Genomic DNA, 27,505 nt, shown 5'->3' with positions numbered 1-27,505 from the left:
TAATAATTATAGGTCAAAAAGAGTGATACTAAATTTTCCAGAATAAAAAATACTTTAATTAAGAAGAATCTTCATTACAAGACTGGTTCATTGGGTTGTAATCTTTATCTGCAGCACTATCGTCGCTATAAGCATTTAAACATCTTTTGCAAATAAATTCAAATGGCAGAATACCAGGCTCTGCACATTTTACACAAACTGCATTTCGGCAGACTATGCATTTATTCCATTTATCATCATTTTGTATTATATTGTGACAAACACGGCAAAATACTTGTTTCGAGGAACATGGAGATGATCCCACTAAACGAAATGTGTTTTTTGTTTTCGATTTATATTTTTTAGAAACTTAATTTTTCGGCAGTATTTCCCGTTTTTGTTTTTTCGATTTATCGTTACAAGTTGTTTTCTTTCTTTTCCTCTCCTCTGTTTCCTTTTTTTCTGGCGTGTCAGTAACAATACGTGCTTTACCCTTACGGGAAGGTTTATTGTTTGTCCTTGGACCAGCTTTAGGTAATGGCATTATATCGAAAGGAGACACAGATTTCAGATTTGTACAATCAGATTTTGGCGGTGTTGAAAGAAGTGAGCTCTGAGACGACGTAGGTGGGTTATTATCTTCTGATGTTAGTGGTCTATCAGTCATATTTGATGGCAAAAGTGAGCCCTGAGACGATGTAGGTGGGTTATTATCTTCTGATGTTTGTGGTCTATCAGTCACGCTTGATGGCAAAAAGTCTTCTTCCGAAAATATATCGGGATTCAGTGGATAGAGGCCACAAACTTTGAAACCATTTATTATATTGGATGGTGTAAACGCTTTTGTGTATGCCATTCCAGCTAGTTCTGCAATGTGATAAATAGTAATAGGCTTTCCTGCGTTTTCTGATGATATCATAAAATTGGTTACAGCATTATTGTAATGTGTTTTAAATGGACTAAAGACGGTTCTATCTAACGGTTGCATCTTATGAGTAGTATGCGGGTGAAATGTCACCAAATGAATGCCATTTTCTTTGGCTTTGCCAATAGCATCAATAGAAATGTGACTCGCGTGATTGTCCATTAATAAAACTACCTGGTTATCCTTACTTGGATGAGCATGCGCTATGAAATGATCCAAAAATTCACTAAATGTTTTTTCGTTCGACCAACCAGAGGGATTTGCTGCCCCAATTGATCCTGGAGGAGCTCCTCTCATCATTGTCATTTGTATATATTTGACTCGAGGAAAAATGAACATAGGTGGAATCGAATTTCCTATCGCGTTCACTGCGGCAATCATCGTTACATTGATGCCTCGCTCACCAGAAGTCATTGCTCCAACTTGTTTGACTCCTCTCTTCGCAAATACTTTTGGACAAGCCTGTACAGTTGAAACTCCCGTCTCATCTACATTATAAATCCTTGACGGATCAAAGTGGTGTCGTTGTAGAATGTCGGTGTATATATTGAAAAAATTCTTCACATTTTCTCGATTGAATGAAGTAGCCCGGCATAAACTAGTCCCTTCAGGTTTCCTTAATGATATAATTTCCTTAAATTTGTTTTTGAATGTACGCAACCATTCACTGCCCGCTTCTTGATTTTATTCCCACTGTTCAGGATATTTTTTATTATTTATTTTGGCAAATTGAAAAGCTAGTTCTTTCAGCTTCTTTGTTGTTAATCCGAAATGAAGTTGAGAAGCTTTTTGAACATACTCAAGCAGTAAACACTCTTCGCTATGAGTAAAAACTTTCCAATGTGCATAATTTGTTTCATACGAGTAATTTTCAGGTCCAGATTCCTTAAATTTTTTGACTTGGCGGCAAAGCATCGATCTCGATATTCCATATTTTTTTGCTGCGCCTTTGACTGTATTTTTATTTGCAACTATTTCCTTCACAGCCTTCTCCACAACTTCTTTATCTGGATCTTGCCGGATTTTTTGTTTCTTGCTGCGTGGCATGACAAACAAAATCTAGAATGAAAATAAAAAATACTAAAGGTAACTTATAACTATAACTTTAATTATTTATTATTATTGGCATAAATTGAATTACATATATTATTTCCTATTAATTACTGCACAACGAGTCACAATTATATTATTTATTACACCACGATTCATAAATGAATTATTTATTACATAAAAACACAAATAATTCCTGATGATACAGAAGTTCGGCACTTTGTTGTACCTAGGGACATGTCCCTAGGTACATGTCCCTAGGTACAATAGAGTGCCATATTGACAAAAAACGCCGACTAAAAATTTGAGGTTAGGATTTGAGAGATATTACTAACGCAATATTCAAGCAAACAAAATAATGTATTCGTATAAACTAAGAAAAATTTTGTTAAATACATTATAAGGGCGAAATTAAAAAAGAAAAATGTTAAAAAACTTACGTAAAAGGGTTGTAAAATCAATTTTTAATCACCACTTTGCAACGCTTCACACCAACACGATGACACTTCGGCTGTCAACTGACCTCAAGAGGTGGAGTGTTGTCACATACAAAAAATATTATGCTTATACAAAATTCTCAAAATATTTGAGTGTCCCTAGGTACATGGCGTCCCTAGGAGAACCAGTCTCCCCTACACTTTCTTTAATTCATACAAGGAAATTGGAAAAGTATTTATTTGAAGGCACTTTTAAGATAAATGAGAAGCTTGTTCAATAAGTTATAGATTAATCAAGCATGCAGGGCAGGGAAAAAATGTAACTAGAAAGAGAGGAGGCAGTCGAAAGTCTAAATTCAACACTCCAAGTAACTTGCTCAACTCAAGTGATTGCTTAACAATAAAAAGGGAGCTTCAAAAAATAAAGCAACTATAAAATTCAAAAATAGCAAATCAACAGTTTATAACATACTCCAGATGATGAAGAAACCTAAAATCTCCAATAAAAGATCAAAAAGACTGAATAGTCACCAGTTCAATGTTTGACATTTCGCTCGAACTACCACATCCCATATTTCAAATTAAAAATTTACAAATTTATAACTAATTCCTGTCACCGAAATATAGCAGATGAAATAATCACATACAATGATCTAGCAAAATATGAACATTTATTAATTGTTTCAGTTGCTATGTCGCCTTCTGGAGTTTTCAATTGTTTTATTGTGTTAAGCGAAGTCACTTTTAAACAAAAAATGTATCTTGAAAAATTTTTGAAAAAACGGTTACTCCTTTTTAAAGCATTGAAGTTTTTTAAAACATTAAAGCATTGAAATTTTTTAACATTAAAACATTGAAATTTTTTAAAACATTAAAACATTGAAACTTTTTAAAACATGAAAACATTGAAACTTTTTAAAACATTAAAACATTGAAACTTTTTAAAACATTAAAACATTGAAACTTTTTAAAACATTAAAACATTGAAACTTTTTAAAACATTAAAACATTGAAACTTTTTAAAACATTAAAACATTGAAATTATCGACATATATAAACCTGGTAGTTTCTAGTTATGCTAAGTCGGTACAAACATGGCTTCAGAACAGTAAGTTCCCGTACATGCTATAAACCATGAATGTTGCAAGCGTGCCAGAAAAAAGTCAATATCACTATCATTATAATTCATGTTTATAAAAATTTTACAAAAATACTTGCAACTGCAAGTTTTTAATAAAATTAAACTAATAAAACTTAATGACAAAAACAAGATTAAAAAAAGACAAAAGAAACAATTTGGAAACAAATTAATTACTTCATGTAAGTAGAACTTTAAAAAATATTTATAAGACAGACCTTTAAATATATATATGCACTTATACATATAAACACTAACAAAAAAGTTTTATATATAATTTTTAGATTAAGAGTTATACTGGTTTTAAATGGCATTTATTCCATATTTAGTTGTCTGTTATATCATCCAGTAGGTTCAGAATTTTATTTAGCTTTTCTTTCTTCCAATCCATCTCTGTTATATTTAGGCCAAATTACCCTATGATTACATTACCGGGCAGTAATATCAGGTTCCATACCTAACACCCTTGAAATCTCTTCCACAATTTTTATCAATAAATGAAGTTCTGGTGGAGAAGTTACATTAACTACTTGCATTTATCCAGCTTCATCAAGTAGATGTGGATGCATAACAATCTTGTAGAGCTCATATCCATTTTCGGCAAAGCTTTCGTACAGCTTCTTTAGTTTATTGATTGTTCTTAGCTCTCCTAGATTTGACTTAACACCATCATAATGTAAACAAGAAAATTATCCTCTCTGTCCAGACAAGCATAAAATTACATATAGCAGTTTAGAATCTTCTGCTTTGTAAAACTTTATATCATTGAGCTTTGCATTTATATTGCTGAAAGCCTAGCTAGAAATAATTTTTATGGTTGGCTTCTTACCACTATTTATACTAAATTGAGGCCTACTTGTTGACAATTACATAACTTTGCTCAATAAATGGAGAGGACTTGTTTAACTGTTTTTAAACCTTAAATTTAACTTTTAAATTTTCACTTATGATTTAATAAGTAAATTTATTTCAATACGAAAAACTTTTTTTTACAGTTCTACGTTTTGAGATTAACAGTATTTTTAAGTACTAAAAACTACTGTTTATAATTCATAAAATAAGTTTAATATATTTTTAAATAATCAAATAACAGCTTTACACAGATATCTTGAATAAAGTAATGTTTTCAAAGTCAATTGATCTAAGTATAAAACTTAAATTAAAATTACCTGATAGCTGATCTCTTTGGATTTATCTCTAGATATTAGGCAAAGACAATCACAGGTTGATATATATATATATATATATGTATATTTTTTAGTGTGAGTCAAATAACATCAAAATATTATCTAAAACCAGAAACATGGAGCAAAATATTTCTTATTAAAGTAAAAATGAACTAACAAAGATGAATATGGTGTTGTTGCAGAAGCCCTGGCTAATTTATGGAAAAAAAATTGAATCTAACAATACTACAGAAGCCCAATGTTAAACGAGTTAATAGAAACTGGGTCAATGTTGTGTCGCTTTAAATTAAGTTCCGGTCGTTTTGCTACCAGCACTTTAAACAGTCTGTTTAATGTTTTAGCTTGCAAATGTTCAGTTTTGTTTGATAAATCTACAGAGGAGCTGAGCATATCTTGCAACTGTTCCCAAGACTTAAAAGTTCCGACAGAGGAACTGAAATTTCTGTTTAATAAAAGACGTTTACGTTTAATGTTTATTGCTAGCAATACAAAATGCTTATACGTTTAATGTTTATTGCTAGCAATACAAAATGCTTATACGTTTAATGTTTATTGCTAGCAATACAAAATGCTTATAAACACCAGCATGCTGGTGTTTATAAGCAGCAATAAGCAAGCCACAAAAGCATCTAAAGCGAAGTCTGATAAGCAGTTAATAACTTTGAAGTATAAACAAAAATCAAGTCCTGATGCTAGTTTAAGTCTGTATTCTTCTGACACATCAAAAGATGTTTACTTACTAAATCTGATGACGAGTTACATAGCAGCGATAAATACTTTGCCACTTGCGGTGCTACAAATAACAGTCAAATGCCGCAACCTCTTCCAAATCCTGCAAAAGAAGTGGACAGGTATAGTGCATCAGATTGAGCTGCTGCTTCACTTGCTACTACTGTTCTAGTTGACTTAAGACTTATTAGTAAAAAAGTTCTTTTTTTATTAACAAGTACAAAATTGATTGTGAAAGACGTAAATTTAGAAAAAATTTGCAAATAGATAAAAATCAGTAAAATGAAACTTATACAAACATTTACATTGGTGGATGGAAGGACCTTAACAAGTACTAAGCAGAAAGAGAAGTAGAATGGTAACATTATTCTTGAAGAGCATTATATTTTAAATTGTTGAACAAGGAAGTGATTATCTTACTCACACAACACCGGTATCTAGTAAAGCTATTGTTATTGCTAACAGTATTCTTTAGGTCATTACAGACCAAGGTGCAACTGATACAATTTGTGATATTGGATGTGACAGCAATAATACCAATACCGACTGCAAAGGAGGAGTTATATTGCACACAAATGAAATGCCATTGCGGTATCTGTTTGCACATTTTGATGGACCAACTTCGGGTGCTTACTCCTTTACTGGTCCAATCGACAAGAACATTCAACACTGTAAGAAAAATTCCATTATTCAGTTCAAACCAACTGTGTGTGACAACTCACAGTTGGTTTGAACTGAATACTCTTATTTTGAAGCTGAAGAAGAATTTGATGAGCTTTGTTTTGACTATGGATTGGAGCTAGATGAAGTTATGAGTATGCCTGTTCTAAATGAAGATATGAATGAACTGTCTAGAAATCAAAAACATCTGTATGATATTTTACATGCAACTTGGAATGGAAATGTATCTCAGGACTTGTCAGTGAGAAATCCAGGTCCTCTAAACCATGATTGATGGGTCACACTTGTTAACAGGGTTTGCTGGTTGAACATATCGACAGAGAGTACAACAAAAAATCTATACACCAATACACATTTCATCGTCTCCAATTTTACAACCTACTGGTTTTTGATTAAACAAAGTCCTTTATACACTGATTGTGGAAAGTATGTTTATTTGGCTATACAGCTTGAAAAAGTACTTTCCAGTGATATACATGCAATTGTTGAGCCATATATCAGCCGAAAAGTTTATTTAGCACATATAGAATAAATAATTGCAATTCTTATAGATTTTAATAAACAACGGCCAAAAGCTGTTGAAAGGATTCTTCAATGCAGGCTCACAGCAAGCACCAATAACACTGTAAGACAATTCAATGTTCCAAACATTGATTTTTATGCGAACGATTGGATTGATTGGGGAGGTACTCTTGAACCACTAGCTATCAGTATGTTATCAACCCAAGGATCTATCACTTTGTTGACTTACCACTCTTTCTCAAGTATTCCAATCACACACAATTTGTTGAATGCTGAATAAAGCTTGTCAGTGAGGCATTAAGTACAGTTTATAACTTTGATACCAGAGATAGTTTAATACATGCTTGGATTCAATCATGCAGTCTCATGCCTCACTTTGATTCAAAACAGGAATACACTGAGAAATTTCTGTGAACTTTCTGTATTGGTACATAATGTAAATATTTAGAACAAAGTTATCTTAGGAGTATAAATTCCTTGCATATTTAACATTAATCGCATGCGACAACAGTTCATTAAAGTTGCGCATTAAGAAAAAATAGGACACTTCCATTAACAGTGAAATAATTTTTTTCTCATAAAAAAACTTGAAACTAATAAAAGTTATCTTAATCTTTTAGATGTCATCAACTACTTATGTAAAGAAATGCAAGAAAAAGACTCTGCTTTCTTGTCAGAGTGTAGATAAACTTTGCTACTTGAAAATAAACCTGTAGGGCTAGAAGGTACTTTTGATTTAAAGTTACTGTCCGCATGCAGTTGAACCAGATTTAGCGGTACATTTTAAATTTTCTTTCCCTAAACAAACACAAATAGTCTTAGGACAGGAGTGAAGATCTATTTATTTTTAAGGCATGCCAATTATATTATTTATGATAGAGTGAACTAAAGTTTTTTATATTCAAATAACCAAAATATATTTTTATGTAGTTTTAAATCTTTAAATGGATGTTTTTGTAAGAGAAAGTAAAAAATAAGTTCTACAGTTTTTAAGGGAATGGGGAAAAATCTCCTAAGCCTGTAAAATGTTGATTTTCTTATCAGAATGTAAACCAAATAATTTGTTTTTTGTATCTTTTTTATTCTAATAAGTACCTTTTTGATTTTTAGACGAATACCCATATGATAGTCTCAATATTATGCAAAATGAAATATGTATATCTGAGGAAGGTACTTACAGAGTTTGCACATGTAAAAATGGCTATGTATATGAAAATCGAGGTTCATCCTGCGTAGGTATGTTCTCTCCTCAAGTGTTATACTTTAGTTCATTAACATTAATTAAGACATACCATACATTCATGGGTCAGTAGAAGTTATTTTAGCTCTAATAAAGTTTTTATCGTAATATCATTTTGAAATATGATTTTAAAAATGGCAGGTGGACTTATTGTGTTTTTTCTAAATGTCTCCATAGATAACCTAACTAAAAATATCCATTAAATCTCCATACCTGCATACTTTTTTCCAAATTACTTTTATTAAGTTGACAAATAAAAATAACTTTTTTATCACAACCTCCTCAGTAACTTTCATATTATGTTTGTACCTCTCACTATGGTTGTTTAATACTGATCATTAGTTTTACTTTTTTTCTTATTTTGCTCGGAGTTTGGTAATCTGCGAAGTTCACAAAAAACTATAATGTTCATTACTTCATAGTGTTATATTATGGTAGTGGCAAGAAACTCTTTGGTTTTTTTTTTCTCCAGCTTTTCTATTGTGACATTTTTCATTATAGGATCCTAAAAACCAGCGTAAAAATGCATCTAATGATTTCAGTAAATAATCTTATTCTATACCAATAGGTAGTTTGTAGTTGAAATAGTAACAAAAAATTATAATAGTGTACAGGTGATAAAAAATCTAAGAGGAAAGGTTATTATAAATCACAGTAAATATTTTTTTTAAAAAAATGCAATTTAAAAAAACTCAAACAAATGCCTTTTTAAATAAAAGAGATAACAAGCAGAACTCCAAAAACATTTCCAGCAAGTTCAAACATGATTTTAGTTTGATTAGTATTACTGTGCAGTAGAGGGTTGACTTTTTCACATCTATACTTGGGTATAGTGCTAAAATATGACATTCTACATTAGAATACCGGTTTTAAAAGTTCTTTTGGCTCAAGTTACAAAAACATCCTTCGTAATTAAGAAATATATTTTTATTTGAGAAATACATAAAAATCGGCAAGTTAGCAGATAAATAGCAATTTATTTTGACAAAATAACTTTCTGTTACAATTTAAAAGTTGTTTTGCAGAATAAACCTGTACTTCATTTTCTCTATAACTCTGGCATGAATTTCTTGCATAACATATATGGCTCTTTCAGCATAAATATTGGATCTCTAAACTCCTTTTATTCTGCTGGGGTCCTGTGACCAAAACCTTTTTAAGGTCTTCATGGCTAAAGTTGAAGTTATTGCTTGTTCTAAATTTTTAAAATCATGTCCTGAGTATTGCATGTCAGAAAACCATATATCAGACCAAGTTGATACAATAAAGTCGCAAATCAAGCGCAATTGATAACTATCCGATTCAGTTAAAATAAAAGCGTAGATTGCTCTTGATCTCCATCTGGAATTGTGCAACGATGGCAGACATTTGAAGTTTATAGCTGGAAAGCTGTCATTCACCTTCATGTATTGGTAACTTTTTACCAACTCGAACAAAAACTCGAAAAAATATCGTCTCTCCATTTATCAGTTTTTACTTAACAAATTTGTTGCTTGAAGCTTGACTTCAAATTTTCATAATTTTTTTTCAGGTTTTCAATAAATTTGTGATGTAATTTTGGCAATTTTAACACTCCTTCGTTAAGAATTTCATTCAGTATTTTTCCAAATTGTGTCCAACACATGATGGTGACAACTAATAAATTGAAGATTTTTTCTTTCAAACTCTCTTTGCAGTTGAATTACAACTCCATTTCTACTCCCAGCATTCACACTTGTAGTATCGGATATTATAACTTTAATGCTATTCCATTGTTGAAATTTATCCAACACTTCAACTATTCCACTGTAAATACTAAGAGCTTTCCCATCATCTAGTTTAAAAATGACTAGTTTCACCTCCTTTTCTGTATTTTTTTAAACCAAGACTTGATACTCCTTCTCTGATATTCTTTTACCGTCAAAATGCAACACCCAATTCTCATTTTTAAAATCACTTATCATGTGCTTTTCCATTTTTTGAACTGCTGACATTGTAACTCTATAAACCCCGGATTACATTGACACTATATTCAGATAAGAATTTGCAAACTTCCGCATATTTCTTAATACTTAGTTTTGACTTCTTAACTAAGTTAACAGCCACAGTGGTGTTCTCATATTTTCTCTTAACTTTTTTGTCTGGGGGAACATAATTAGAATCTTGCTCATCATTTTGTTCATTGCCTTCTTCATTTTTGTCCCTGACCTCTACTGTATCTGTTTCAGACATGCTAGATCTCTTCCTGCCAGCCTTAGATGGATGTACTAACAGTTTTTGATGTACAATATCCAACTTGACGATATGTATTCACTTGTATGATGCTTTGCTCCGTTGCTAAGCCAGTTACAATTTACTTTAGTTATATCAAATAAACAATTCAACTTTTCTTCAAAACATTGTTTAGATTTTTTAACTGAATGCTATTTGTTAATGAAATTTTCCACTTCTTTTGTTAGAGACCTTTCCTTTATTTTTGGTAAATTAAGTTTGAGCTATAAATCAGAAAATTCTGCGCCAACTTTTTTACATCTCAAATAAAGTGACTTCTCTAAATTTGAAAAGCAAATAAATTGACCAATAACAGAATAATCTTTTGGCATTTTATTCAAATTATTAAGTGGTTTTAAAACTTTGGTTATGTGAGATCTTGTTGATTTTGATTTCTCAAAGTGGAATAGATTTTGAGACCAGGCTTTGATATTTTCATGTTTTTTTAGCTATCTGCGAGATTATTCTTGACATTTCTAAAATAAAATGTATACATTAATTATAATTGTAAGTTACATATGCTTAAAATTAAATCTATTTTTCGTTTTAAGCACACATAAATAACTTAACTTTAATTGTATTATTTGTAGAATTTTGTAAACACAAAATAATAACCTTGATTTGAACACACTTATTTTGACAGCAAACAACAATTACAGATGACACTTGCAGAAGCAATTACTATTTGATAAATTTAAACAATTTATACATAAAATTATATATATACTACCATTATTCGTATCATGCAAAAAAATAAAAAATGTATAAAAAATGTAAAAAAGGTTACCTTTTTAGCTTGTTTAAGAAAAAAAAATTGAAAAAAGAAAGAGTTTCTACGGGGGATGTTTTTGCAACCAAAGATCTAAAAGCATGTATTTCTATAAACTAATTTAATAATGTCAGCTTTTAATAAAATACGCATTCATTCTGAAGTGAAAAAATAAAAAGTCAACCCCCTACTGTGCAGTAGGGCAATTCCATAGAGTAAAACAAAAATTGGAATGAATGTGGAAAATTCAATTTAAAAAACCAATCAATATTTCAAAATAAATTGATTAAAAAAAACTTAAGCTGATTTGGACTTCAATATTTAAAAAACACCTAAAATATTTCCATGTATTTATCTATGTATTTTTGTTTCTATGTATATATGTGTGTATGTATGAGCTATCCTATTTATATCACCCACAAGCACAGTTATATTATTGCAAAATATAATTTGATGTCCCTTTTTTAATATAAAAAATGTTCATTAGTGGTTTCCTTTTTTTTCAATAAAAACTTTAAAATTAGGTAATTAAAAGCAACAATCAGTAACTTGACACTTAAATTCAAGCAATTTTAACTTTTTTCTGAGTTCTAAATGGTGCAAGAAATCCAGCACACATACGGCACCCAAGTTTTTTTCTTCTATGACGTTTCATATTTCCTATGTTATTTCTTAATTTTACTTATGTTCAGTACTTCTTTTTCTTTTTTTTTTCTAAATCAAATCAGTTCATTTACAATGTTTGTTTCGTGATATGAGTTTTCATCTTTCTGCTCCACTCCATTTTTATATGTATTGCGTTATATACATTTAAGAGTTGAAAATATTTTCTACTTAGACAACAATATACCACATCAAAAATGCATTTAGCAATGTTTTACATAGTTATAATCAATTTTCTGTAGTTCGAAGGAAATGATTTGTGAAACTCCTAAATTAAATATGGCGCAGAATGATTTTTATCATCTCAAGCAAAACTATCATCAAGTATTTTGCTATTATTCCATGTAAACCATGCCTTCTCCTTTTTTTAGATAGTTTCATTTTCTTTACATTTTGTTGCACAAATTTATACTTTATTTTTCACAGACGTTGATGAATGTTTTGCAAGCTGTAAATATCCAAATTCTACTTGTATAAATTTGAATGGGACATTTAATTGCATATGTCCCTTTGGACACTTTTTTAATTGGACAGTTTTAGAATACCAAGGTAAATATCCTTCATTACATATTAACTCTTTTAATAATTTAAGCTTTTCATATATTTCTAACATTATGTTTATTGAATGCACTCAACTTTCAGATGTTTTTTTGAAAGAGCAGATTTATAGCTTAAGTCTTGATGAATTTTTAGATGCAAGAAATGTTTTATTCATATTTTCTGTTGTACACACTTTTTAGTTTACTTTTAGATTTTGATGAATGTTTGGTAAGCTGCTTGAGCAATAATTCAACTTGCACAAATTTAGTTGGAACTTTTAATTGCTATTGTCCACAGGGATACCATTTTAATGACACAGTAGGAGAATGTCAAGGTCAATAAATAACTTTTTATGCTACTAGGTTTTTAAATATATATATATAAATTTTGCATCATACATGTAAAACTCTTAAGAAATATTTAAAAAATACTCTGCTTCAAAAGAAACTTCTTTTGTTTTTTGAAGAGCTGATATTATCAAGACTAACTCGAATCATCTACAGAAATAAATTTATTTCATTATTTTAGACAATGATGAATGTTTGGAAAACTGCAGGTATACAAACTCTACATGCCTAAATTTGATGGGAACATTTCAATGCATTTGTCCACAAGGGTACTTATTCAATTACTCAGTTTTAGAATGCCAAGGTAAATAAGTATTCTTAAGTAAAACTGTATATTTATGATAACTTTTACTTTTCACTATGAAATTAAATTAAGCTTAATGTGCTAAACTTGACTAAACAAGAAATGCTTTCTATTAAAAAATCTGCTTAAAAGCTAAATTATTTTTAGCTTTTGATGGTCATTTCTAATTCAAGTTGAAAATCCTTTCTAATTCAAGTTGTCTGCAGTGCATAATACTGTATAATATTTTAGATTTTGATGAATGCTTAGTAAGCTGCAAGTATGCAAACTCTACCTGTTTAAATTTGAATGGAACATTTAAATGCATTTGTCCACAGGAATACTTTTACAATGACACAGTTTTAGAATGCCAAGGTGATTAATTACCTGTTCATACCGCTACACTTTATAATATCTTCAGCTTTTTCTATGTTTCTTAACTTAAGGTTAGCTAATTTACATAGGTTTTAGAAAATTTTTTTTTATAAACTTCTGCTTTGTTGCAAAAGTTTTGTTGACTTTTAAGAGCTGATGCAATAAATGCTTTGTTCTTATTGTCAATTATGGATGCATTTTTTGTATACTTTAAGATTTTGATGTATGCTTAGTAAGCTGCATGTACAAAAACTCTACTTGCAAAAATTTGAATAGAACATTTTAATGCAATTGCCCACTAGGATACTATTTTAATCATACAACTTGGGAATGTCAAGGTTAATATCGTTCTTGCTGCTATCTAAATTTATAGTTTGCTCAATCTCACTCAAAATTTAAAATTAGATTTCATTTGGTTTTTTGAGGATTGTCATATACCCCTAGTTCTGATTAATTCATTTTTTATTATTTTCATTTATTTCTTTTTTCATATAGGTTCAGAACTTAATCCTCTTCACCACAATATGTAATTGTGCATTTTTTTAGATTTTGATGAATGTTCAGTGAGCTGTAAGTATACAATCTCTACGTGTACCAACTTGAATGGGACTTTTGAATGTCACTGTCCATATGGATATTTTTTTAATCACACAGTTTTGGAATGTCAAGGTAAAAATGAAAAGCATTCATGTACTTTTTATTAAGTATATGGGAAGCTTAAAAATAAATGAAAAAATTTTTAAGTAAACAGTTTTAATCTAAAAATTTAATCAGACAACTATTGTGTATGAGTGGTGATGTTAAGGTGTAATCATTTTGATAAGTCTTGAAAGTTAGCTCAATATTTTATGAAATGCAAGTAATTTTACAAATTTACCACCAATTATTTTCAAATTTCTGTCCAAATGTTAACCTAGCTGGCTCTTACAAGATTATTTACTAAGGAGAAATCAACTTTACATTTATACTTGTCAGTATAGTTGAAATTGACTTGGGTAGCCATAACAATATCAACTAATTGTTGACTTATTGAGTAAGTATGTTATCTCTCGATTTTCTTTCTTATGATTGGAATTAATTAACAATAAATTAAGATATTTGTGCTTTCCCAGTATGAAAAATCCATCAGTCTCTAAATATAAAATGGAAGTGAAAAACTGTAAATAGTTCTTTAATATATCTTAACAACAGCTTCTAATTCATAGGTGGTGTTTTCTTACTTTTTCATACCTCCTTTAACTTATCATATATAGTTCATTAAAATAAAGCAAATGACAAGCTTCTTTTTCGCTTTTGTCAATAATAGTGAATGTCCTGACATAAAAACTCCTAGAATTTCAAGCAAATATCGGGTTAATTACAGTTCCAGATAAAATTATTAGCTCTCCTTTCTTTGTTAAATGATTTTGTATTTTACCAGCATAAATGATATGAAATTTAAAAAATTGTTAATTAGCTTAAAAATTTAAAACAAATATTTAGAAAAAAATAGCCAAAAGAGTAGGATCTAAGGCGTTTGTTTTGCTGTTTATAGATCCAGTCTCAACAAACCTTTTTTATTTGAGTTTTTTATGACCTGTTTTAAAAATCTCTTTATAAGCAGTTGTCATTCTTTTACTCTCAAATTTAAGAAGCTGAATTACCAATGAAACAGAAGTATCATCTTTACAGATTTATTTTGGATTGTTTTTTAAGTAACGATGTTTCATTTTGTTTTTTAAATACTTAAACATTTTTATGTAACTCTTATTTACAGGAAGATGGAATGATGATTGTTTGAAACATAAAAAGTCGCTTTGATTAAAAGCCTAACAAACAAAATGATTTTATATTTATTGTTCAAATTGAAAAAGTAAATGTAAATTGATTTCAAAATAGCAGAATCAAACATTCCTTTCGTATTTAGCAAAAAAAGGGAAACTATATTTCAAATATAGAAGACTACAAAATAAATAGATGATCTTAGATGGGTATATTAAATATTTATACTGACTATTTTTAATAAACATCTTATAATAACTTAAACCAACATACTTTTATAAGTATTATTGTGTACTATATTTATTCATACAAAAATTTTCTAAGTTAAACTTTAAAACTATACATAAAAAATCAAACTCATTAATCAAAAGTTAAAGTTGCTTTTCTACATTTGTGTACACAAATATTAGTTCAAAAATGAAGTTAGAGGTCAACTCTTTAAAAGAGTTTTGCAAACAATCTTATCTTTTATTAAAAGCCTACTTATGGACACATCAGTTACGAGATTCATGTGTCTCTATGATGAAGTTTACTATTTAAAAGTATAAAATTACTCTAGTCACAATCTTTTCATTTTATTATTTGTAGGATGTTATTAGTTGGATATTATTAGTTGGATATTATTATTGCAAATAATTTAGAACAGTTCTGATCAATCAAATTTTATGCACTTTTTATAACTTAAGCATTTAAAAAAACTGTTGAGAGAAATATTTGGCAGTTTTATCTTTTAAAGTTAGAACAAAATAAAAGTTTGTCAATTCTTCAAAATCTTTTATTTATTTATTTTTATTTTTTTTGTTTTTATTTATTTATTTTTATTTTTTATTTTTTTAGTTATATGCCGTATAATATTATTTACATTAGACTAATTTCTATTTTAAAACGTTTTGAAAGATTTTTTTTCAAAACTATGCTCTTATTTACAATCAAACGCTAGTATAAATTACTAGTTAATGATATTTAGAAGAAATTAACGTAAAATTAGAATTATTGTTAGCTCTTATGCTTATATTACTCTCAAACAAATTGCAAAAAAGTTATTAAGAAGAAATTTGATTACCAATTTTATTTTCTGGTTTTGGTCAGTTACAAAACACACTCTTTTTGTAGTGACAAATTAGTAGAAATATAGTGTTACTCGTGAATTTAATTTAATTGGTAATCAAAGTTATCAAATAAAGTCTCAGGTTAACAATTTATAATTAAGTACTGTGGCTTTCTGGAATAGAATCAAAAAGGAAAATGTTTAGCTTATTCGTCAGGCTTTAGTTTGTGACATGTGATAGCAAATAGGATTCGCAAATAAGAAAATAAGCTTCCTTTTCAATTGGCTCTGTTTTTGGAAGTTCTTTGAATAAGTAAGAGATGGATTCGTATAAATAAATAATATGGAAACTTTATTTAGTTTTTTGTATAACCTTTTCACTAAAAAACCTCATTAAAATCTTTAGACAAATCTAATACTCTATGGAGTTCCTGGAGTGAGTGCACTGTAACTTGTGGAATAGGGCGCAAAGTAAGTTATCCAATTGACCATAATCTTCTCACTAATCATGATGAAAATGAGTTTCAAACAGAAACTTGTGAGCTATTTAAATGTCCAGGTATGGTACTGATTCCAAATGAAATATTACATTTGAAGGGCTCAACGGAAAAGTGGTCTAAGGCACAATTACTTCATTTTTAGTAAACTGTAAAAGACTTTAAGGAACTTTTTAAAAATAAAAGGAAAAAGTATCATTATCAGAAAAATACTATTTATTATAAAGACAGGTGACAAAATACACTGGTATATCTACTAAAAAACTAGGACACTATATTACTGTGTTCTGCAATAACAAAAATGTTTGGCAACTTTGCCTCTTCAAAATTTTTAAAATATTGTTAATAGAGTTGGTTAGGCTAAATGGATGTTTTGGTTATGACTTGTTAATGATTCTTTTATATATGTAGCATGCACTAATTTATGTCTTCGTCACCAGAATCATCTGTTAAACCCAAATTAGTTGCCTCCTCGTCACCTTTAAGAGCAAGATAATAGGGATGATGGACAGGTGGTATGAATTGTATTAGCTCAAAAAGATCTTTTAGCTTTTCTCTTGTGAGTTTTCTACCATTGGGGTACAAGGGCTCAAGTTCAACATTGATAGTGGTAGATGGCCGTCCACGATTTCGCTTTGTTACGTCCAGCAACATGAATGTGTCACTTTCTAAATGTGTTTGCTTCATTTGAAATGAGCGTGGTGATCCTTTTTCCAATTTTATCCAGCATGTCTTTAGCCATGAAACTTTTTCGCCATTTGTTAATTTTTTTCAATTGGTTATCCCACTCTCCAATGATTTTGTACTGAAAAATTCATGGGTCTCCATTTTTCTTAAAATAAATATTGGGGCCCTCTTCTTTGCATTTTTAATAAGGTCTATCCAAAGAACTGGAACAAAAATTTGGTCCTTCATTTTTTTGGTTTTTTCAATCACATTAAAGTCTCGGTCGCAGGAGGAAAAACTATGCCCTGGTACAAAAAATTTCTGTTCAATGGTTTTCAGAAATGGAGATTTGTGCAAAATATATTGTAACATAAGAGACATTTTTATATTACGATTTTGTCCACCGCAACTATCGCTATACAATATTAAATGGGTCACAGTTTCTGGTATGTGTCGAAAAACAAGCTCGAGGATACACAAACCTATCTCTTGAGTTCCTCTAGATGCTTGTTCCTCACTCCTTACATACATAAAACCTGTCTTTAAGTTTTCATCGTGGATTCCAAGATTGTAACTCCACATTTGCCTTTTATAGTAGGCTATTCCTGTTTTAAGCACTGGTGTCGGTAGAGTTTTTTGTAAGTCGAAAACTATACCCTCTTGCTTGGATTTGTATGTGCATCTAGTGTATCTTCTTTCATTTTTTCTTTTGTCTTTTCAGCCATCTCTTGATGAATAATAAGGTCCCTCCTAACAGTGTTCTTTTCTTCACTCTCTGAATGACACCTAATTTTATTGTTAAATAGATCACATTTTTGACATGTATGACATGTAAAAATGTAAATTGAATTTTGTATTGAATATGCATCGAAATACATAAATTGAAATTTCATTTTCATTGCAATTGCAAACATATTTCTCGTACATCGTTGACATTCGTAAAGTTGGAGGCAAATAATTTCTGAACTGGTTGTCTTTTCTGCTATAGTGAGATTGGTACGTTGGAAATAAGCGAATAAATCTTTGAAGATATTCTGTGTCTTTATCACTACTTTTATTTTGTGAAGCCGGTTTACCTCTGCGATCTTCGATAGGTGTACCATCTGTTTTTTTCCTTGCTAAAATATTTGTATTGTCCCATCAGGAATCTGCAATATGTCTTTGAAGTAAGTTTTGCAAATCTTTTTAACATTTCCATATTCATCAGTTAGTTTATAGGAACGACTATTTGTCCTACGGGAGTTATTTGATGCAGTATTCGTTCTGTGTTTCTCTTTTACATCAACAAAACCCATCACAAAGGCGTTTTTTAAATCCCAGTTCATGGTGTAAAAGTTAGAAAAAATTTGATTACGGCGTGTAACTTATTTTACTGCTGCACTCTAGATTGCAACCACAATCTTTGTTAATAAAAATCTTTGGTTCAACTAATTTGCCCTTTGATGTAACATATCACTTCCCTGTTGACCTTTTCCGTTTCAAAATATTTCTTTTGCGTAGTTCTTGATGGGCAATTCGCTTACGACTATGTCTATGACTATGGGTTTCTCCTTGTACTGCCTGGGAAAAGCTGTCGTCCTCTCCTACTTCTCCAACAAGGTTAACATTTAAATCTGCAATGAAAATGTTAGGTAAAAATTATTTCCTAACAAGAAAAGTATTCCTAACAAAACAAACTAAATGGCCCCAAGCTAGTCTAATGCTAGGCCTAACACCAATGTAAACAATCAGTCCTAGGCCATATCAATAGGACTAAAAATTCCTTATATAAGCCTATTTAGTTTTAGACAATTTTTACATACCATTAACTCCTGTTAGTATAGATATAGGTCTTGCGTTTTCTTCAACATATTGATCCCCAATACTTGAAACTGAAATAAAAAAGTGCATGTCAGTTTTGAAAAACTAGAAGAGGAAAACCTGCCTAATTAACATTGAGGCTAGAAACTATATTATTGTATGATAAACTTAATGAAAAGTATATCTTGATGCTGCATTAATTATATACATACCTTCGCTAACATCATCCTCTAAAGAAGTGTTGTTATCTGCATCTGAATCATCACAATCACTTTTCATTAGAAACTCTTCCAAATCTGAGCAGTTCATTTTCGCCATGTTGATTGATGGATAGGCAACTTTTCCACAATTCAAATTTTACTTTTCTGTTAAAGTAAATATGATTATAGGTTGTAGCACTGTATGGGTGGGCTTTGGGGTTTGACACTTTTTCCAAAACAAACTACATACTCAATGTACAGTTTGCAGTGATTATCCGGAAAATTTCAAAAATGTGGGTTAGACCACTTTTCCGCTGAGCCCCTCATTTATTAATGTTTTTTTTTTGTTGTTATTGAATGGGAGTTTTAAGTTTCCTCATAAAAAAAAAATCTTTTCTGCTCAATATCTGCCGCTTTTCATTATTTAGCAAAGATCTTGTGTAGATTAGCAATAGGGTAACCTGTGGTCAGATTTTGTTATTGTTCTCAATATGCCAGGGCCATAAGGGGTGGTTATAATTGTAAAAAAAGGTGTAATTTTCTCATTAACTTTAACTGGTTACCTTATTCTGAGCAATAATTGAAGTCTCCATTAGAAATTGTATAAAAATAAATTTTCAAAGTTTTAAAAACAGGCTAAAGAAGATATCTATTTGTTGCACAGTGTTATCATGCTTTAGGCAGATTATTTGCCTAGAGTTAGAAGCTTTAAGTTAATTATTCTGCCATTCCTTTTCAGATGTTAGGATAGATAAAGAAAATCATATCAAACAGTTAATTCAACAATAAATTGATTTGAAAAATTAATCGAATCTTTTACCTCCAGAAAATATCCCAGCTAATTTTGTTACCAAAAATGTTTTAAAATGAGCTGATTCTTCAAAAATTCTTGTGAATTATTCATTAAGCTTAAGTAAACTTAGGGAGTGGTAATTTTAGGTATCTTAAATGCAGAGCATTTTCATCTTTTACCTTATTATGAGGTATTTTTTGGAGGATGAGCCAATATAAACTGATAACAAAATATTAGTAGAAAGGATTTTTTATGGTGAGGAAGGATTTATAATGTAACTTAATAATTGCTGCAAGAGAGTGTCAGTCAAGTTTTTTACATCAAACTATAGAATGGTTCATAGAGTTGTTTACTCTTAATTGAATGAAAATTCACTTTTATCCTTTTGTTTTATTTCATAGTAATTAAGGGTGGAAAACTTCTTTGTAATCAAATAATATCAAATAATATGTTTGCTCAAGGATCTTACTTGATAAATTTAGATTTTTCCACATCATAACAAGCAACTATTAGCCTGTCAACATTTACCTCAGTGACTTCTGCATTGTATTCTGCATTGTATTATGCTTCATTAGTTCTCTAGTGGTGTGGGCATTTAAAGGTACCTTGTCTGCTGCATAAAATTTTGTCTGTATAATTGTAGTGGTGGATCAATGATAAAATTAGCAACAAATTTTCATCACGATCTTGATTATCAGTTCTTTAGCAAATTTTTTTAGCTAACTGTTTAGCAAAATTTTTTTAGCAAATCTTCAATAAATTCTTGGGAACACAAAATCACAACTCAATTATTTGATTAGAACGCCTTTTTCATTTCAATGTTACTATCGCTAATTTTTCATCTAAAGTGAAATAATATGACATTATTAAATAGAAGCATAAGCACCAAAATATAGTGTAAATATGAAATTAAGATCTTAACATCATACCGTGAAATGGAGTTTTTGATCTTTATTGGGTGTGAGTAAATAACTTTTGATAATAATATAAAAAAAGATTGAAAGACTAACCTAGAAAATAATTAAATCAACAGAGATTGCGGAAGTTAGGTCCTGGAAATCACTTGCATGACTGCTTTTTTATGTGGATAACTTACCGAAGCTAAAAAAAAATAAATAGGGGCATATTACTCAGGTTTTATCAAAATTCAATTGAGCAGCTGAAGCTTTGAGAACCACCGCTTCTCTTTATCTTAATGTAATGATCTTTGACATAGATATTTGTAGTTTTTCTTTTGGTGATACTTTGTCACCATGGTTAAAGTATGATAAACTCAGAATTGTTCTGTTGAAAAACTCAAAGTTCTTTGAAATACACCTTATTTTACAATACACCAAATACACCTCGTATTTTTTTTTGCTTAAGTCATATTTAACTTAAAATAGTTAAAAGACTTTTTTTTAGCATGTGTTTATTTCTAAGAGAGATAACTTTTTTTTTTTGTCATTCAAGGGTTTTGAGCGTAGCTGTTATCCAAATAAGTTTTAAGGTATACAAATTTTATGTAGTATGGTTTTACTTTAATTTTTCATACAAACAGATGATGGTGAGTGGAATAACTGGGGAGATTTTACATTATGCTCCCAAACCTGTGGTAATGGGGTAAAATATAGATATAGAAATTGCAGCAGTCCAAATCATAATGGCTTAAAATGTTATGGAATAAATGAAGATTTTCAGAAAGAATGTGAAGTGACAGCTTCATGTCCTGGTAGGATTTGTCATTCATTTATTAACTCGTCGGATTATTTTCAATTACATTATTCAGTTAACTCATCAGAGTTAATGAATGTTTCTTTTTAAGTTTACAAGCACTAAATCAAGTTTGAAAATCTGGTATGTGTAAATAGAACAATATTTGCTAATATTTATTGATATACATAGGAATTGACTGTTTCATTAAACTTGTACAATGTCGTTAACTTTGATCCAATGTCATTAACTTTGTTAAAAGTTAATAACATTTGTCAAATGTTTCTCTTTTCATGAGTTTAAAGAATTTATAATCAAAATGTTACTCATTGTTCCTTGACTTTATGGCATTACCATTACTTTTTTACCATGTTTGATTTATTAATGCTTAAAATGATTGGTGTTAATTTTAAGATTTTCTTTTGTTGGCTAGAGTGTTATTGCAGATCTAGCCTCAACTCTAATAATAGCTTTGAAATGATTAAGTCTCTTGTTTTTAGTTACTGGTATTTGGTCAGGTTGGTCTCACTGGTCTTTATGCAGCCAACCATGTGGTGATGGCAATCAATCCAGGTTTCAATCGTATAATAGTTTAAAATCACAACTTGATGGATTCATATGTAAAGATATCAGGAAGGAAACAAGAAAATGTTTTTCAAGAGAATGCAAAAGTAATTTATTTTTATTTACTGAAAAGTAGATTGAAGTTCCTTTGCTAGTGTTTAGGATATATCTTTCATAAAAATAGACTTTGAGTAACTTTAAGGAATATATTTGTTTTATATGTGAGGATGCAATAATGATTCAAGAAATGCAATATCCTTGCTGTATTCATTAATTTTTCGGATTTAGAAGTTGCCTTAAATGTATTTGTGTCCTTAATCAACGAAGAATACATAGAACAATATTCTGATATAAGTAAAGAACCTTCAAGTTTATTAAGAGATAAAATTAGTGATGAGGTAAGATATTCTGTTGACATCTTGCTATGAGTTGTTTTGAAAACTTATAAAGAAATTTTTAAAGGCATAATTAGCTGTAAGTTTATTTGGTAAAATTTTAAAAAATTTCATCTTAACTTAATTTAATTAGTAATTTCTCAACTCTTTTGTTTTTTTGTTTCACAGAACTTACTTGTAAATTTTTTCATGTCACTATATTTCATTGTAAAATTCCTTGTGACTGAAACTTTATCGCAGAGAAGCTAAAGAATACTGGAGATATAATAAATAATCTTTCTGAACTAAGGAGTTATCCTATGATTATATTTGTTCGGAACATATAAAGAGTAAATTATATTTTAAACTTGTTTTGACTTGTATAAGCTGTTTCTTTACTATTAGTCTCTCAATTCAAAACTTTATTTTGAAGCTAGTGCAGTATAATTTTATAGACAAAATAATGCTGTGACATGTTGTTGACATGAGAAAAAAAACAGTGTTTTATCTGATAGGAATTTCATTTTTTGACCTACAGTACTCTAGATAGAGCTAGAATTGGATTCTGACAAATGTATGTCCCGGTTTTTAAATTTTACAAACTGCTTCGTACTCAATAAGCTAAGGATTCTCGAAACGTTTCGGGAAAAATCAATCGAGAAAATTGTTACGTTACGATACGAGAGGTTTCGATTAGTTACGAGAGTGACTTTTGAAAAATCACCTAAATTCTCGTAACATTTCGGTTACGTTACGGGAAATTCCAGGAAGTTACTAGAATCATTACGAGAATGGTTTCTAGTTTCCCGAAGCTCATTTTTCTCAAATTTTCATTGTCTCATTTCCAGAATTATTTGTGTTTCGGGATATTTCGGGATATTTTGAATTATTTCGAGTTCCCGAAATGATTTGCAAAAAATTTGATTAACCGGTTAATCCGTTTAAGTACGCATTTTTAGGACAATTGACGCAGACTGAGGCATGAGTTCGTTGAAGTACGCAGTTTTAGGACAATCGAGTGGTCTAAGGCATGAGTCCCATAACCAAAAGGTCGTGAGATCAATTTCTGCCTCCTCCAAAGAAATAGTCCAAGTCGCGAAGCGTCATCAATTGTTTGTGAGAAAAGTGAAAAATTGAAAATCTGAATGGATTGAATCTCAATTGAGTGACGCAGTTTGAAGAAGTGTTACAAGTTGGCCTAAATGGGATGTTGATTGCCAATGATGACCCAAGATGGCCATTGAAACAGTTTTTTGTTAATTTTTTAAAAAATGAATGTGTTGAGTGTAATTTAAATAATGTAATTTTTTAAAATTTTATTACACTGTTTCAATGGTCGAGCGGTCTGAGGAATGAGTCCCGTTATCAGAAGGTCGTGAGTTCGATCCCAAATAATCTATGACGTTTCGCGATTTGACTATTTCTTTAACTTCATCACTTCTTCAAACTACATCATATTGCAAAAGCAAACCATCCTCAAAGCAGATTATGACCATTCAAATATTTTTTATTAATATTTTTTTCACTTTCTCGATATGTATTGAAATGTATCGAAATGTTTCGGGAAAAAATGGTTTCGAGATAGATTTTTATTTTTCCCGAAAATCAATCGGTACTTTCGTAACTTCCAGGACACAATCGAAATAAATTTCTTAAAAGTTTAAAAACATTTCGAGAAGAGTTCCGTTACGAGTCTCGTTTCGTAACGTATTGAAACAATAATAGTTTCGAGAATTCCATGCTTAGTACCCAAACATACATTCTGGATAGTTTTTACCATAAACCTTTTTTAAATCATTCATGTTTTTATGCGGCTTCATATAATGGCATTAGTGAAAATTTCGCATTGATAATCTATATAGCAATCTCGTTCTTTTCAAGACGCACTCAATTGCTATATTGACTATCTTGGTTATTTACCTTAATTTTAGCTGGTTGTTTACTTTAATTTTTTATAAACATTAAATGAACTTGAGTACAGCATACAAAATACATTTAAATGTGGTTTTTTCTTTTCTTCAAATAATTCTCTCACCCAAATATATATACTGTGTATTTTAGAAACAAAGATCCCTCTATAGCTAGGTCTCAATCGAATTACTTCTTTTTCTATATTTTCCAATAATACTAAAAGATTTTCTATAGAATCTGACCTTTAGTGTTACTGTCAAAGTGCTGAGGGTTAATTTCTTTTTTGAAACTATTTTTTTGAATTATTTCTGTGAAAGCTTTACTAATTTATTGCAATGATTTTTAACCAGCTTAACGGTATTAAATGGGGAATCAAGAAAACTTCTGTCTCAAGCTTCAAATCTTAGAGTGTTTTGACTATAAAAGGTTCATCATAGTAAGATGAAAAAATCTAATGTCACGGCTCAACTTCAATGGGATTTTTTTTCTCTTCCAAGGGTATAAATTGCTTCGCTAAACGTTGCATTTTTGCATCGTTCTTTAGATTCTCACGTAGATTATAGCATATAAAGCAAATTGCATCTCCTCTTCTTTTTTAGATTACTCAATAATGCACCCATGGTTTTAGTTCTATTTCTGTCATTAAGTATGAAAGTTATTCCTCGGTTAAAATTCAAAATTTGTATTTTGAAACACAAATGTAAAATTCAAATTTTATATTTTGAAATACAATTATAAAATTCAAAATTAGTATAAAACTTAATAAATAATACAAAGTTTGGATTTTTATTTCATATAGCTGTCAGCCTTTGCCTCTGTAGCATTCTACCCCAACAAGCTATTTAGCATAGCGTAGTAGACTATGTTCTTGATCAAAGTTCTTATTTAGTTTTGTTTAGTTTAAGCTTTCCTCGCAATCAAAACTGAAGTAAGCATTTAATTAGAAATTACTTAGTAATTACATTTTCAAGAAGTTTTAGAGAATAAAGATGCTACCTTTTAACTTTTAGATAAAGAAACTATATAAGAACCACGGCAAAAGCACTCAATTTCAGCTCTCTTTGCATTCAATAAGGTGTAACTATTTTTTTTTACTGCAATCTGCTTTTCAATCTTTTTCTCTTTTTAACTGCAAAATTGGAATTCCTTTCATAAACTAAAAGTTGTTTATCTTGTAATTATGTTTAGAAAAGTTGCATCAGCGAAAACTGGCAGTTAGATAAACTCTTCATACATCGATAAGAATCAGATGCAAAACCAATCTTATATGGAGATCCAATTTCAGAATGACATAGTCAAGTATTACTTGTAAATATTAGACGATAGATAGCGTGTTCATAATTGGTTTTGAGTTTTTGATTTATCCAGATTGTTGTAAGATAATACCTTCAAAAAAAGGATTTTCGGACCAAAGATGAAAAACATTTATCTCAAAGTTCGCATTTTTAAGCGGTTTCAATTTAATCATTATTTTAAAAAAGATAAAAAATCTGCTTGCAAGTTTTTAATTTAAAGTTGAACTTTGATGGGTGGAATGAAAGAAGCAAACTTTAAACTTTAAGTCATTCTTCACAACCGAAGTCATACTTGAAAACCAGAAAAAATATACTGGTTTTCAAGTCTGACTTCAAACCAGACTTGAGAAACCAAAAATACTTTCCGAATGCAAGAAGAGGACTTGAAATTTCGTGTCAGACATTAAATCTTACGTCTGACTTGAGTGAAATGTTTTGAAGTTTCATGTCATCAAGTCTGGTAAAAACCGATCATGAAATCAAACTTGAAAAAAAAAATTGAACCACCATTATCATTTTGTAAATGCATACAAAACTCACTACTGCCATATAACTTACTCGAACCTTTGCAAACAACACCTGTTCCATAAAATTTGAGACTGGCTTTAAACTTGAATAAAAACTTAAACATGATAAAAAATTTTTTTTGGTATGTTCTTAGAATTAAATATGCAGAATAGGAAAATAAAAAAAAATTTATCACAAGACTCCATATCTTCGAATTTGATCAACTTTGGTATTGGTACTTTGTATCATCTTTTGTACAGCATTTAGGTCAAGTCAACTGTAACGAATCCGACGCTCAAGGTTTGATATATTATTTGTAGACCATCTATTCTTGTACACATCCCGCTTAAGCATTGCCCAAAAATCCTTTGTAGCACGAGCTTCTGGTAAGTTTGCTGGATTGTCTTTTCTTTTAACAAATGGTATCTTCTGGGTTTTTAACCATTTTGTTACCGAATTTGCATAGTGAGATGTTGCTAAATCGGGTCAAAAGATATACTTGGTTCTCGATAATATTTATTAATAAAAGGTTGCAAGCGCTTTTGTAAACACTCTTTTAAATAGATCTCTTGGTTTACCGCTTGGCTAGAAGGAACAATGTAAATAGATGTGACTCCTCGTGGGGAGATCCATACAAGTTTTTTTTTTTTCAAATTTCGCAACATCATAATACTGAACAATGTCTTGTGTTAATTTTAGATCATTTGAATAGTTTGTATTATTACCAGCCAGTGTGCTGTTCGACAAAGTAAAATATGGCTCATCGTCAATAATAAATTCATGGTTGCGATATTTTCAATAAAGTCGACCACATTTTCGGTGACCCCAAAGCCTCTGTTCAGGAGTTCTGCTTGGTCTTTATTTTCTTTTATAACAAAGAATAGGCATTTTAAAGCATTTTAAGATTCGTCCGATGGTGCTTTTGCTACAACCAAGTCTTCTAGAAGCCTTTGAAAGTGACACATCTCTTCGATTGTTAAACATTTTCCTTAATTTGATGCGGTTGTTTTGTGTATTAAGAGTAGGCCTTCTTCCACTTCCAGCTTTGCTATCCAATGGTTTATTTTGATCGTAACTGTTCATATATCTATAAGTTGTAGCTTTTGAGTAGCCCTTCATCTTGAAACGGTTTCAAACAACGTGTTTTTCATTTTCATGTTTTTTTTTATAAAAGTTATACACAGGACATTTTAGGGCTTGTTGATTTGGCATTTTAAATTATTATCTAAACAAAATATAATCAGAGAATTTATATGCTAATTGAAAGAGGAAAGATAAAGCT

At 30.1% G+C, this 27,505-nt stretch overlaps 1 protein-coding gene and 1 pseudogene across 7 annotated transcripts in view; one reads left to right on the top strand and one right to left on the bottom strand.

The window, feature by feature from the left end:
• The window catches only part of LOC149890557 (uncharacterized), a 53,286-nt gene extending 27,524 nt beyond the window's left edge, over window positions 1-25,762 (top strand). For 4 of the 7 annotated variants that reach the window (XM_090082703.1, XM_090082705.1, XM_090082706.1 and 1 more), the window contains 12 exons: window positions 7,759-7,884; window positions 11,997-12,119; window positions 12,322-12,444; window positions 12,639-12,761; window positions 12,993-13,115; window positions 13,662-13,784; window positions 16,331-16,483; window positions 21,421-21,591; window positions 22,073-22,243; window positions 22,425-22,534; window positions 25,432-25,496; window positions 25,610-25,762. In XM_090082703.1, the coding sequence (XP_089938829.1) occupies window positions 7,759-7,884; window positions 11,997-12,119; window positions 12,322-12,444; window positions 12,639-12,761; window positions 12,993-13,115; window positions 13,662-13,784; window positions 16,331-16,483; window positions 21,421-21,591; window positions 22,073-22,243; window positions 22,425-22,534; window positions 25,432-25,496; window positions 25,610-25,640 (1,442 nt within the window). In that variant the 3' untranslated portion in view covers window positions 25,641-25,762. Of the gene's footprint in view, window positions 1-7,270; window positions 7,374-7,758; window positions 7,885-11,996; window positions 12,120-12,321; window positions 12,445-12,638; window positions 12,762-12,992; window positions 13,116-13,661; window positions 13,785-16,330; window positions 16,484-21,420; window positions 21,618-22,072; window positions 22,244-22,424; window positions 22,535-25,431; window positions 25,497-25,609 lie in introns of those variants that run through there. The other 3 variants (XM_090082708.1, XR_016451018.1, XM_090082704.1) reach the window with 3 other exon arrangements.
• On the bottom strand, window positions 17,630-19,206 carry LOC149890558 (uncharacterized; annotated as a pseudogene).
• Window positions 25,763-27,505: the final 1,743 nt, after the last annotated feature.

Source organism: Hydra viridissima, unplaced genomic scaffold (assembly GCF_058129835.1).
Source record: "Hydra viridissima isolate aposymbiotic clone 2 unplaced genomic scaffold, HvirCarnegie_v1 scaffold_3, whole genome shotgun sequence".
Classification (NCBI taxonomy): Eukaryota; Metazoa; Cnidaria; class Hydrozoa; order Anthoathecata; family Hydridae; genus Hydra; species Hydra viridissima.
Note: the sequence above shows the minus strand (reverse complement) of the source record. Positions and strands in the feature narration are given on the sequence as shown.